This window comes from Ostrea edulis, chromosome 7, assembly GCF_947568905.1.
Source record: "Ostrea edulis chromosome 7, xbOstEdul1.1, whole genome shotgun sequence".
Classification (NCBI taxonomy): domain Eukaryota; kingdom Metazoa; phylum Mollusca; class Bivalvia; order Ostreida; family Ostreidae; genus Ostrea; species Ostrea edulis.
Genome location: NC_079170.1, coordinates 16,358,863 through 16,373,214, shown reverse-complemented (window position 1 = coordinate 16,373,214; position 14,352 = coordinate 16,358,863). Strand labels below are relative to the sequence as shown.

General features: G+C 34.1%; 1 protein-coding gene across 1 annotated transcript; it reads right to left on the bottom strand.

Moving 5' to 3' along the window:
* Positions 1–8,071: 8,071 nt before the first annotated feature.
* LOC130048608 (ladderlectin-like) lies at positions 8,072–13,983 on the bottom strand. Its single transcript, XM_056145583.1, has 5 exons — positions 13,971–13,983; positions 10,833–10,892; positions 10,625–10,704; positions 9,820–9,916; positions 8,072–9,725 (listed from the first exon to the last, which is right to left on the bottom strand). The coding sequence occupies exons 1-5, from the start codon at positions 13,981–13,983 to the stop codon at positions 9,538–9,540; spliced, it is 438 nt and encodes a 145-aa protein (XP_056001558.1). The 3' UTR covers positions 8,072–9,537.
* Between the last annotated feature and the right edge of the window lie 369 nt (positions 13,984–14,352).

Here is a 14,352-nt window from a genome sequence, read left to right as displayed (position 1 = left end):
CTTTTTGACAAAATGGATCAGCAGGTTTGAGCTATCTCTTATACACATGTATTATCGATCTTACAACGCATCAATACGCGCATGAAATCATTTCGTTAAGAAATATAGGGCATTGCACACATCAGTATCGCAGGAAATAAAGAAGTGGAGATTGTCCATCAGCATGTACATGATTAGAAATCATTTCGAGTTGATCATCATTCTAGACTTGTAAAAGGGTGATCAAACGAGTAGTATTCACCGTTCGTTATCTTCACCTGTCATACAAAACTTGAGTTTATGATACATGTGTTGAAAGGTATGTAACTATACAAGAATGGTATACAGCTGTACAAGAAAGGTATAGAACTGTTCCAGATGCAATTTGTAAATCTCGGTTGCCTTCTTTATATTTCATATGCAAAACGAACAATGCAAATATTGAACACAACCCAATATGTACCGAAAGTCATTGATCAATGATTGTACATGAAAAAATCCGTTTGAAATATACGTTGAATATCGAGATTTTTTTAAAACAAGAAATACCACAATTATAGCTGATTGGTAACGTATGCTGACGAATGCAAATAGATGTCGTTCAAAACTTTCGTTAGATATTGAAATAGTTCCTACAAGAAACAGTACACTTCTAGTGGAATGGTCATGTATAATGACGTAATTCCTTATGTCTGTATGCAAGGTGAGAATAACGAACAGTGATCAATCTCATAACTCCTATAAGCAATACAAAATAGATAGTTGGGCAAACACGGACCCCTGGACACACCAAAGATGGGATCAGGTGCCTAGGAGGAGTAAGCATCCCCTGTTGACCGGTCACACCCGCCGTGAGACCAATATCCTGATCAGGTAAACGGAGTTATCCGCAGTCAAATCAGTGTGCCAAGAACGGCTTAACAATCGATATGAAACACGTCAGACAGCATTTGACCCAATGATAGGTTGTATTGACGAACTAGATCGTTATAACGACCATAGAATTTGCGAAATGCTGACTTCAATCGAGACTGTTGAAATCCCTGCACCATCAACTTGTTTGTCAGTAGCTTACCTCGATTTAAAAACTGACTATACCCAGAACAAGCTCTTTCATATCGAATCAGTTGAGATATATAAACACCATATGCAGGTGATAATGGAATATTGCTACATAAATGTGGGAAGTTGACGATGGAGAAGATGAAATCATCCCGTTTGTCATACAGTTGAGTTGTCAGTTTGCCGTTAATGTCTACTTTCAATAAAATATCTAAGTATGAAGCAGAAGTGGACGACTCTGTGGTGTCCTTTATTTCGAGCTCACAGGGATATATCAAATCGACATATGAATGAAAGCTATCATTGGTAATAGACAAAACGTCATCGATATACCTAAAAGTCGAATTGAAGGTCACAGTGAGATATTTTTTTCTTCTCACGTAGAAGTTTTTGAATAAATTCTGCTTCATATGAATATAAAAACAGGTCAGCTAACAAAGGAGCACAATTCGTGCCCATGGGAATTCCAACAGACTATTGGAAGACCTGATCACCAAAGACCACGAAGATATTGTCAATGAGGAACTCTAGCATATTTTTTATTTCAACTTCAGAGTACTTGTGCTTGGAATCAGAGTGGTGTTTAACAAAGTAAGTTTTTGAATGACTGATCACTAGATATGAATATTTCTGTATTTCTGTCTGTATACATCTGCATCTAAACCCATAGTAGATTTAATGTTTAGATTGCTGTTGTAATTTATAGGTTTGTGATACGTAGTTACAAAACGTTTTACTGCAAATTCCTAATATGTCTTGTCAGTTGAATGTCCATGATCTCTTTATTTTACTGAAAATTAGATTAGATTGATGGAAATGCAGGCACTCTGATTAAAGTTGGGTTAAATATTTTTCTCGTGTTTAAATATAAGACTACGCTTGGTCATGTAAGTGATTTTGCAATGTCATGTTTAACGTAAAACTACGGATGCATATTTAGTCTTCTACACTTTCACAAAATCCTGAATTCTTTTTACATTACGATATCCATGCTGGAAAAGGTATTGAATCTGACATGCACTTAATTACTATGTAAATGCTGATGCATCTATGAAAAATCCGATAATGATATGAGATTGTAAACAACACACTCGGTCTTACATTATTAAGTTTTTGTCATCCCAAAGAGGAGATGTAAACATGTGGTGAGGCTAACATATTGCTATCTTTTAACGTATCTCAGCTTTAATGTATTTTGTGTGTATTAAACGTCTGAAAGTTGGCGCAGCAATTTCGTCTCCAGTGATAAAATGATCATTTCGTAAGGATTTATTGAGAGCTGAACACAATAGGTTGTACATATGATTCATATTTATGCGAGGTTTTAAAACTTGTGAATACATGTGAATAATTTTATGACTTCATCGTAATTATAAAACGCCTGAAGAAACGCATAAAACATATCCCTAGCTATGTCTAAGAATTCATGTGTGCCCCCTTTAATCATACAGGGACATTATGTATAACATTCTTCTATACAAAGTGTGTATTTCTAACACTTTTGTATATATATCCAATGTGATAAGTTGATCTCTTTGAGTTTCACCCATCATTGACATTAGGAACAATATTTCATTGCCAAAAGTGAACGTTACCATTCTTTTGGTTGCTTTAAGTTGATTTAACTATCGTTTTCTAGAATGTTCATTACTTAAATGATTTGGAACTTATATTTCATCAATTGAAACATTTATTCATTAAAGCGTTGACGCGCTACTAGGATTTGAAAACAAAAATATCTAGAAAATATGACAGGAAAACGCCATGCTATGTGCGAGCAACACTTTTTTGGTCTGAAAATGTAAAGACAACGAACACTAATGAACGTCAGCTTTTTAACACCTTACGAAAAATCAAAGAGTAAGGATAAAAATGGAGAAAACTTGTCATTTTTTCAAATCTATACGGTTTTGTTTGGTTGTTTTGATGTGGTAATCGAGAAATTATTATACTAACATCGAAATATTACCAGTTGAAGATAAAGACCCACTAACCTGGACCTACAGTATGAGGATCAGTGCTGGTCGTCTACAGTACCAGATAATTCTGTGATACAGAACCTCAGTTCTTGAAAGACCGCAACTGAAAAACCCACAATAGTCCACTTGATATAGTGATATTATCGTAAATATTATGTTTTATGCATTTATATGTAACAATGCACCGGTACATTACTTTTGCTGGCTTTGTGACGTAACAATGCATTAGTACATATTTGACGTTAGATTATCTCTTGACGTAATAAATTACTGTATGACGTTATCAGTATATTGTTATTATCGTTAGACGTTTCACTTATTTTAAGCGAATCATAAGAAAAGATCCCCACCGCCAACCCTACAACCATCCTGCTGTATATATTTTACACGTTGTCATTTGGCTATAGTTGTGGCCTATTGTTTGTTGCCACCTTATTTTTCATCATAGTTATTATAATTTTCATACTATATCTTAACATGTAACTTTGGGAGATTCAAAACCAGGTTTATGTACAATTTGATAAGAAAGTAGGATCTCCCTAATTGTTAAGTTTGGTATCTTCTTGTCATTAATAAATGACAGTTTTACAACTACAAAAATTACTTGTTTGTTGAGATGAAAAATAACTAGCTGCGGAAAACATGTTTTAACTTCTAGATTTATCATATAGAAGGCATTAACAAAATGACCTCAAAGTAATTGTTACAAAAGTTGTTATTGCAGTAAGTTATACTATGATAAAGTTTTAACAACATGTATGAAATATACAGTTATATAGTTTGCGAATAAAGAGTACCTTAGATAGTAAAATAAAACAATATATTATCGATACGATTCGTCCTCTATATGCATTAAAGATGATCGTAAAGACAAATGGAAGTAAATAAAAATAATTAAACAACGTAAAAGATCAGGGGAAAAGTAACGTTCGATAGATACTACATAGTAAATAGGCTAGGGTCTCTCAATGTTAAAACATTGAAGTACAATTTAATGCTGATTATTTTATCCTCGTATCAAAATAATCTATATTAATTTACGATATAGCATTTGTATTTTTTGTCATACCGGCCGTCATCAATTCATGATATTAAGTGGAATAAGCTAAGGTACAACTTAAGGCTAGCACAGCCAATCCCTTAATGAGTTGTCTAACCTCATTTGCCCTACGCTTCCTTTTCAGGCATCATCGACAAACATCAGCAGCCAAACACCCACCCACCCTCTTACCATTTTAATGCTTTACATACTATTTTGCACGTGTATTGCAGTAATCTGCGCCTAGCATTTTTATCTTTACAGATTCATCGCCTCCGGTATTTCAGCAATATACACAAACCAGGGAAGAAAATGCCCTTGGCATTCCTTTACCGCCTTCTTGGTCGCCTTGTCGGTGTGCTGTGGACTAGGGGAGATAAAAAGGAATATTTGGACCTAATCTGGTCTGTTGTTCCTCCCTAATTTGTCTGTTACGACGGGGGGCTGTCAGTGAGCGAATCTGGTCGTCATTCTAAGTCAGTGAATTTGTCTACGGTACAAAGTAAAATATGGATTGGAGAATCACTAGCCTCAGCATGGCTTGGTTTCTCTCTCCACCTCTTTTAAACGGAGGGGAGACTGTGTCTGGAGTGCCTTGTGTGGTACGAGGAAGTACCGGCAATATTACCCAGCAGCAATCCCCCGGAGGAACAGGGACATCAAGTAGGTCCAAAACCATTCCAAGTCCATTATGTCATACACGCATTTGGACTTCCGGCGCCTGTGTGTACCAAGGGGCCACCGGTTTGCCCGTTCTACATTGTTATGTCGGTATCCGGTTATCTCCCCTAGTTTGGATTTCCAATGCGGCCATACCATCCACTCTCCCAATTAGACACTCAGACTGCTGTGTGTGCTTGTTATGACATTGTGTGAACTGTGACGCGTCAGCTGACTTGTTACAACTGTATTATGTAAATATGGGAATTCTTTGCTAATGTTATCTATAGTTAAAACCTCAATACAATTCTGTCCACCATATACATCTTGTGTTTCTTGGGGCAGTTTCGGGAAACTAGTGGTCATTTGTTCCTATTATACATACGAGGAGCAAGCCAGTTTCTGTTAAATTAATGTACATGTATTTTTAAAAAAAAAAAATAAAATCCCTTGTCAACATGCATATACGATAATCTCAATATCAAACATTACCTAATCCCAGATTGATCAGCAGAACTCTAGGTTATTTAATTAGCTCCATAGACCTAAAGAGGAATATCATCAGGATTGACAAGTTCAATGAGTATGTTAGATGTACCTTCGGCACTTATAAAAACTATGATGCACCGTATATGGCATTTCTGTGCAATATATACAATAGTTTGATTTAATTGAGTTACTAAATGTATGGTTCTGCATATTAATTTCGAAATTCGAATCTCGTATTTTAAATGTCAAATTTACCTTCTGGGCTATCGTAGACTCTATACATGTTGTGAGTCTGAGACTTGTTTACGAAGCCTTCTTTAAAAGTTGTTTATTATGTCTTGTTTGGTATCAAGCTAATCGTATGACAACATCGTGCATATTGAGATATTCTAATACCCACAGTGTAATATTTCAATCAGTAATTTACGGACACCTAAAATACTTCCTGTTTATCTTTCCGTTCCTATAGGATGACACTATGTCAACTTACATACCCGTATTTTAGAGGGATAGTTTATGATATCTTTGTAGTATAGATTTAACGTAAATAAAATTGTATTACTTATAAGTACTTCGTTCCTAGCTTGAAAATACGGATGTATATTTAATTGTTGTTATAACATTTAGAAATTCGTTTAAAAATTAAGGATTATCTCCCTCACCCATAGCTCTTATCCTTAAAGGAATTTGACTCCACTTTTTAGCACACTGTTTTCCCCTATAATAGCTCTAAAACTTCATTGTTATTTCGGATTTCAAACATTTCGGTTGAGCATCACTGAAGATACATTACTTGTCGAAATGCGCATCTGGTGCATCAAAATTGGTACCGTATAATAAGTTTTACATTATATCAGCAGTTGTTTATGTCAATTTCCGTGTGTTTAACTCATTACAAGATGTGTGATGTTTGTTCCAGCCCTGAGGACAATCTGTGAAATTCAATATAGAAACACAACCGTGTTCATGAAAATTTGATGTAGTATAGATTATAATGTTTTGAAATTAACGGAATTAATTTTCGTACAGTATATGTCTCGAGGTTTTGGATCATCTGTGAAAACTGTTCATGCATTAATGTGATGATACAGAATTAAATTATTTGCCATTTCGCAGAAAATGCACAGAAATGGAACAGTGATTTATCAAGCAAGGTTTGCAAGAGCAATGATACATATTGCAACATATTAAATATATATATACGCGAGTTAATGTATGTCCATTTATTTTCGTTCCATTTTATGATACCAATGGGATTAACACTTTCTTATAAAAGACTGCAATCAAATGAAATTTAGATTCTTTATATATGATATGAATGTCCATTGAATAATTTATATAAAAAATACGCAATCAATTCCATGTGTACAAGAACATACGTGCAGTATATCATTGAAAATCTAAAGTGAAATAATTGTCTATAACAATTTCATTATTCGATGAAAAGCGTTGCAAATTAGGTGGTATAGATCTATCTAGGATTCTTTACCGGTCTGTCTGGTCAAAATCAATCATTAACAACTACAAGTAGGTGCTTTAAATTTTTGTTAGATAATAAATGATCTACTTAAATGCGAATAACTGAATTGTTTTATAATGAAATGGACTGAACTTGAAATTATACATCTAAGTACATATTGAGACGCTTAGTTTATTGGTTTGGTAAAAACACGTTATATCAATGCACATGCACGCCCCTCAATTTTGATTGGATAATGCTTAAACGTCTACTAGTTTGAAAATTATACTGTAAATAGCTATTGAGGTGCTTAACAGATTGCCATGAATACAACGAGTGACCAGCAAGTGCATACACGTTCAGCTGATTTTTTTTTTGCTTTAACTTATCTCTCTCGCTCTCTCTCTCTCTCGTGCTCTCTCTCTCTCTCTCTCTCTTTCTCCATCTGTCATAAATGAAACAGGTGAAAGGTAAAATGTTTATTAAAGGGTAAATTGATCAATTGAATAGAACTTAATCAAACAAAATAACACCACCTTGGAGATTATTTGCAAGGGTCCCCGTGATAATTATAACTGGTATTGCCTATTATAAAGCTTAATCTCTATGTCCAGTGATGAAAAGTGAAGATAACGAACAGTGATCTGCTAATGTCCTACGGGTTCAGAATATAGAATGTTCCATCGTGAAAGTGATAATGGATTACGGACTCGATTTAAATACAAAATGCGTCCCATCTACCAGCATTGTATTAAAATAAAATTGGACTCAGTGCATTCGATGTATCCTTATGAACTAGACATAACAGACACTTCAAAGTCGTCCACTTCTGCTTCATACTTAGAAAGTAGTCTAGATATTAACGGCAAACTGACAACTTAACTTTATGACAAACGGGATTAGTTCAGCATCTCATTCGCCAACTTCCCATAATTATGTAGCAATATCCAATGATCACCTGCACATGGTGTTTATATCACTCTACTGATTCGATACGCAAAATCTTATTCTGTCTATGGTCAGTTTTTTTTAAATCGAGGCAGGTTACTGACAAACAAGTTGATGGTGCAGGGGTTTCAATCTCGTTTAAAGTCTGCATCTCGCAATTCTGTGGTTGTCATAACGATCTAGATTGCCAATACACCCTATCGTTGGTTTCAACGGTTTCGATTGAAGTCAGCATTTCGCAAATTGTATGGTCGTTATGACGATCTAGTTCGTCAATATAACCTATCATTGGGTCAAATGCTGTCTGACGTGTTTCATACCGATTGTTAGGAGTTCTTGGCACACTGATTTTGACTATGGGTACCTCTGTTTACCTGCTCAAGATGTAGGGTTCATAGCGGGTGTGACCGGTCGACAGGGGATGCTTACTCCTCCTAGTCACCTGATCCCACATCTGGTTTATCCAGGGGTCCGTCTTTGCCCAACTCTATTTTGTATTGTTTCTAGGAGTTATGGGAATAATCATTGTTTGTTATCTTCACCTTTCACTAAAACTACATGTTCCCCTTCTGGGAAGGAGAGACATAACTATACTGGAAACTTTTGAAAGAGGCATTTCATATAAAAACATCAACTGAAATTCCACCTATTCAAAGTGGATCGTTATCTTCACCTTTCATATCCGAGGACAATGATAGCAAATTTATATTTAGCGATTTAGAAAAATTTAATGTATTTAACGAGTATATCTGTTCTATTTCAAATATGAATGTCACATGTGTGAAATTACCTGATAAGTACTTGTGCAATGATACGCATGGTCATATTATTGTCAATGAACAAGATATCTTAGACGTTCTCTGTAATATTTCAATAAATAAAACAATGAGTACTGGTTGTATATAAATGCTGAAACATACAGCGAAATCTGTAACTAAAACACTAGGTATATCATTCAACATATCTCATTCCGAAATTATTTTCCAAAATCGTTGGAAAGTGGCTCATGTATTACCAGTCTTTAAAAAAATCCATCTATAGCGTCCAACTACAGATCAGCCTCACTTTTAAACTGCGTTAGAAAATTTATTGAACGAGTTATCTTTAAGCATACCTATAATTATTTTCATAAAATTAATTAGTTCTATAAGTACCAAGCAGGTTTTTTTACCTGCCCATTCCACTAAATACCAATTAATAGATACTTACCATAGTATCGTTAAAAGTATTTATATAAAATAAGAGTTGGGCAAACACAGACTTCTGGATATATAAGAGCTGGGATCGGGTGCCTAGGAGGAGTAAGCATCCACTGTCGACCGGTCACATCTACCATGAACATTAAGTCTTGATCAGGTAAACGGAGGAATCCATTGTCAAAATCAACAACGGCCTTAAAATTGGTACAAACATGTCAGGGAGGATTTGACCTAATCAAAAGTTGTATCGGCAAACTAGATTGTTATAACGATCGGAAAATTTGCGAAAAGCATACTTTAAACGATACTGTTGAAATCATGGCATATAACTAACAATTCCTGCATAAAAAATATGAAGCACATTTTCTTGTTTGGGGTACTGTATACTATAGCTGTTACAAATATCCTCCATTACCTCATAATCCAAAATTTAACAGGAGTAATGATTATTCTATCCACCAAGTGCCCTCTCCTCTCGATTTTCAAGTAATGTATTTTTGTCATATTAAAGCAAAGCCTCAATTAATCTCTCATAGTTGATATAGAACAAAGTGAAGTCAAGGGCAGTGATAGACGGACCTTTCCTTTCTGCATTTTAAGGAAAGGAATTTGAAAATATAGCAGGTGATACAGGTTTTAACCATATTCCCTATCAGACACACACACGACATGAACATGTACCCCTGTACAACACTACAAATCTTTTTCGCAGACAGACTCTATTTAATTTAAGCATACATTGTCATTCCAGCGTCCATATTTTGTTCCCAATATTTCTAAACAGTCTTCGTTTCCATCGCCATCATTGGATTCACCCTGGTCCCAGTTTTGAAATTTCAGTGGTATCTCCGAGAAACTCCATATCCATGTGCCTTCTTTTCCCATATCTACACCGCCTAACCAAGCTCGGTCTGAAAATCATTTATTCCTTTAAATACTGCATAAAAAGGAATACTGCGTGTTAATAGCAATTATTAATTTAACACAATAGATATTTATATTTACCTGTGCCGGAGTTATTTGTGATAATATTGTTTATAAAGTCGTTTTCACTCTTCGTGCCAATTTCAGCTAATCTCGCAGACAGGTTTCTGCAGAATTGCTGAAACAAAAATATTCTTGTAGCAATAAATTACGTCACAATACAGATGATAAAGATATTATCTCTTACAAGTTTATTGTTATTTCGGATTTCAAAAATTTCGGTTGAGCATCATTGAAGATATATTATTTGTCGAAATGCGCATCTGCTGCATCAAAAATGTTACCGTATAAGTTTTACCTTGCCATGCAGAAATCCATTACCAAATAATAAGAAATTGACTTGTACATAAATAACAAAAGCCAGCTGCATAATTATGAAGTATGAAAGTATCAAAGTTGGATTCAGTTCAATTGCTAGATGTATGGCTCTAAATATTTTGTGTCTAAAACTTGTTTTAAAAAGCTTTCTTTGCAACTTGCTTATGAAAGGTGACTATAACGAACAGTGATCAATCTTATAACTCCTATAAGTAATACGAAATAGGGAGTTGAGCAAACATGGACCCCTGCATATACCAGAGGTGGGGTCATTTATTGTGTCGTATGACAACGTGTGGTATTGAAATCTTAAAATGCACACTGTGCAATACTTTAATTAGAACTTAACGGATCTCTACAAATACTTCATTCACAGTATTTTTCCGTTTGCACAGGATGCCACTATTTGAAATTGCACATTTTAGAGGGACAGTTGATAGTATTTTTGTAGTATCCATTTTAATGTCTACAAAATCCCATTATGATCTGCCTGTACAGTATTACTTACATTTTCAACTGTCCGTGTTAATTTCCGTTTGTTTAACTTATAACATGATTTGTCATGCTTATTCCAGCCTTGAGGACAATCTGGAAATTGAATTCAAAGAGACATAATCATGTTCATAAACGTTGATATAGAATAGATAATTGACAGAATTGAATTTCATACAGCAAACCCTTTAAGAACATAAAAAGAGTTGCTTTGATGTACGTACTTGTAAGTCGTTTTATCTGTGTCTCGAGGTTTTGGATTTTCTGTGAGAATTTTTCTTCCACTAATGTAAAGAAAACAAAATAAAATCATTTACCATTTCTCAGAAAAATACACACAATTGGGTATTGATATATCAAACAAAGTTTGCAAGAGGCATGGTACATGCTGAAAAAAATTGCCTAGGAAATGAAGAAACGTATCCATCTGATGCATCAGAGAGTGAGGAATCGGAAGAAGAGCATGAGAAGATGATTTGTTGGAGACGAGTTTGGAACTTGGAATTCTAGTGGACAATTTGGAAAAAGGTTGTGCTGCGTGTGGTAGACCACTAGATTTAACATTGTGAGGACGAAAAACGGTATGGACTTGGATTATTACTATATATAAGATGTCAGCAGGAAGCATTCAGTTATCTTTCTTCTGTTTCTACTGGGAAACGTGACATAATGCAGAAATAAAAGTAAAATGGCACATCAAAGAGATCCTGTATTAGGCATTTCTTTATTTTTTTCAGAGATGAATAGCAAAGGAAAACCAAGAGTGACAAAAAAAAACCAACCCCAAAAAACAAACAGTAAAATCATAAATGTCATTGTAAATTATTTTCAGAAGTTGTAAAATTTTACTCTTATATTATGGGAGATAACTCTTCTTTGTCTTGAGAAAATCAGCCAATGTGATATTTACAATTTTGCTTTTACTCAGAAAATTCACCCCGTATGGTATATGATTTTTAAGTTTATATTAAACTTTAAACATTAAGTCAACAAGAATCATGGGTCTTTCAGATATGACTATAAAAACGGAGGTCCCGTGTCGCCGCGTGCGTTGGCACGTTAACAAACTCTCACTGTTATGACATAGATCTAAGTTGATGGTTCTTCACCTACAATTGGTGGCATGTCAATATGAGTGAAAATTCTCGACGGGACGTAAACCAAAGAAACAACCAACACATACACACATGAAAGTACATGCATTCCATATACTAAGAAATATAATTCTGTGTTCTTAAAGCTGTATGGTCTGAATTACAATATTTTTTTCATATTGTAAAAACGCTATTAAATCATCGCACGTATGCAATTATGAGGTTGTATGACATATCATACATTATTTCACCTTTCACCTGTTTTAACCAAAATTATTTAATTTTAAATCGATGTTTACAAAGAACCGCGTCACTCTGCCATTTCAAGTGACAGTCACGTGACCAGTTCAAACTTTCAGATCATCGGTGGTCTTATCTGTGTAAAGCTGTGTATTTTGTTACAACAGTACCGTGTCATAAGTTTAATAGAAATAAAAAATATCAAATACTTCTTAGTAATTCGTTGTTTTACCCTCTTTCAGCCTTAAAACTATCAGTTGCGTATGAGTTGATACATCATGTTGGGATTTCCCTGACGCACGTGGGTTTATTTATAGACGTCTAACACTGGGATGATTTAATATATGTACCACACTATATTTACTTTATAAATAATATTCTCACTATTTTCTTTTACATGCAGATGTTTTCCAACATGTAATGAAGCGAAAGTTAATAACTTTATAAAGTAATCAATCTGCTTTAAAGTAATTATGTACAAAACTAATACATGAACTTCGGGTCATACAGCTTTAAATGTATTTGGTTTTGTGCTATGTTGGAAATATGCATTGTCGTATGTATTTATCTTGACATCAGTTTTATTCGTTTACGGATTAGTCGACTATTTATTAATCGGATAGAAAAGTGTGTCCAGGTTTCAACGATCACGACAATTAATTATAATATGATCACTACACATATTACAGGGACTTTTACATTGAATAATATATATATATATATATATATATATATATATATATATATATATATATATATATATAATCCAAATAGAAAGAGTTGATATCACACAGTCAGAATAATTCAATAAAAAAAGGAGGAAAATCTACAGTTCCAAAATATATTTAAATCATTAGCGCTTTCTGGATTTTAACATCCATCCTCAGGTGAATACAAATTTTAAATAATGAATACAAAGTTGTTTATCTTAGAGACGTCATGACTAGTAATATTTACACATATACCACGCTTGATAACGATCTGGTAAGGAAATGAGCATTGTTAAATACCTTTACTTTAGATACAGTACTTATCCTTGTTTAATTTTGGAGTTTTGGTAATATTATATATATATATATATATATATATATATATATATATATATATATATATATATATATATATAACTGACGTTACTATGAAAAATAAACACGACTGAAGAAGACCTGTAACACGGTCGAAATCTCTCTATAAAGTGTTTAGAGTTTATATATATATATATATATATATATATATATATATATATATATATATATATATATATATATACATACCTATTATAAGACTTCAGCCGACGCAAAATATTTATCGACCACCGTTAGGCAGACGTATAAATTAGGCAGACGTTTTTAAGTCTGCCCAATTTTCTACTTGTAAAATGAAATTATGTATTTAACTTTTGAGTAAAATGTGTTTTCTTTCCTTAAATTTAGAATCTAAACTTTACATTTCGGGCAAAAAGATTTGATTTTATTCATAAAAGTGTAAATCCTAGAGTTGTTAAAAACTAGCGTGTATTATTTTGGCAATATACGTTTCACGACTTGTGTAGACATTTTTCAAATGGGCATCACAAACGAAAGCGGAAATATATTTAAATTTCGTTTGATTTTTTCCTTATTCTGAACCACTAGGTGTCAGATTATCTAGATTAATATTTTTAAAGATGGTATTTAAAATTTTTTAATATTCCAACACCGTGATTTTTTTGTTGCGTTCTGTTTTGCTGTCATGTTACGGAGATGAACTTCGGGAACCTTCGGAGACACCCGGAAAGGATCCAGCGTCTGCGAAGATGTTGTCACGTGTAAGTAAAGTTTTCTTATTTTGGTTTCAAAAATGATTTCAAGGCACATTTCTCGCAAAGTATATATTGTTAGGTTTTAGGCTATTACAATTTCCCCTACGAGTACGAGTAACCGCGTTGGTTTTCTTCACTGGGCAGCGAAAGAAGGGTCTACCGTCTCCGAGTCTCGATCTCGTCACGCCATGACACACGACTAGGACAATATTTGTCGCGTCGTTTACTATGGTTTAGCATTGTTATAAAGGTTTTCTAGGATATAGAGAATCCCAAAAATGTGTTGTCATTATGCCCTGCACTTAGCGACACAATGCAGGAGACGCCGTGCAGTTTGCAATGCAATGTGCATTGTCCTTATTTTGATTAATTATTTTGATTGTGTACGTATTGCACCACAATAATTGCACTGCAATAATTGTAGGGTCTATATTATACCACCCCATTATGTTCCCTACTATTATTACTACAGACTAAATGACTGGTCCCTGTCAAAGGCGCATCTTTCAAAGATATTGCACTATTGTAAACAATGGAGGAAATTCGAAAGATATAACTACATGTATTTCTCACCAATTTATGTTGTCCCTTTTTACGTTTTTCATTTTC

What these genes read in the sequence shown, in the direction of transcription:
- LOC130048608 (XM_056145583.1), bottom strand. An exon ending in TAACACGGACAGTTGAAAAT is followed by an intron (nt 9,917 to 10,624) that starts GTAAGTAATACT and finishes TTTTTGTTTCAG; the next exon opens with CAATTCTGCAGAAACCTGTC. An exon ending in CACAAATAACTCCGGCACAG is followed by an intron (nt 9,726 to 9,819) that starts GTAAATATAAAT and finishes AATGATTTTCAG; the next exon opens with ACCGAGCTTGGTTAGGCGGT.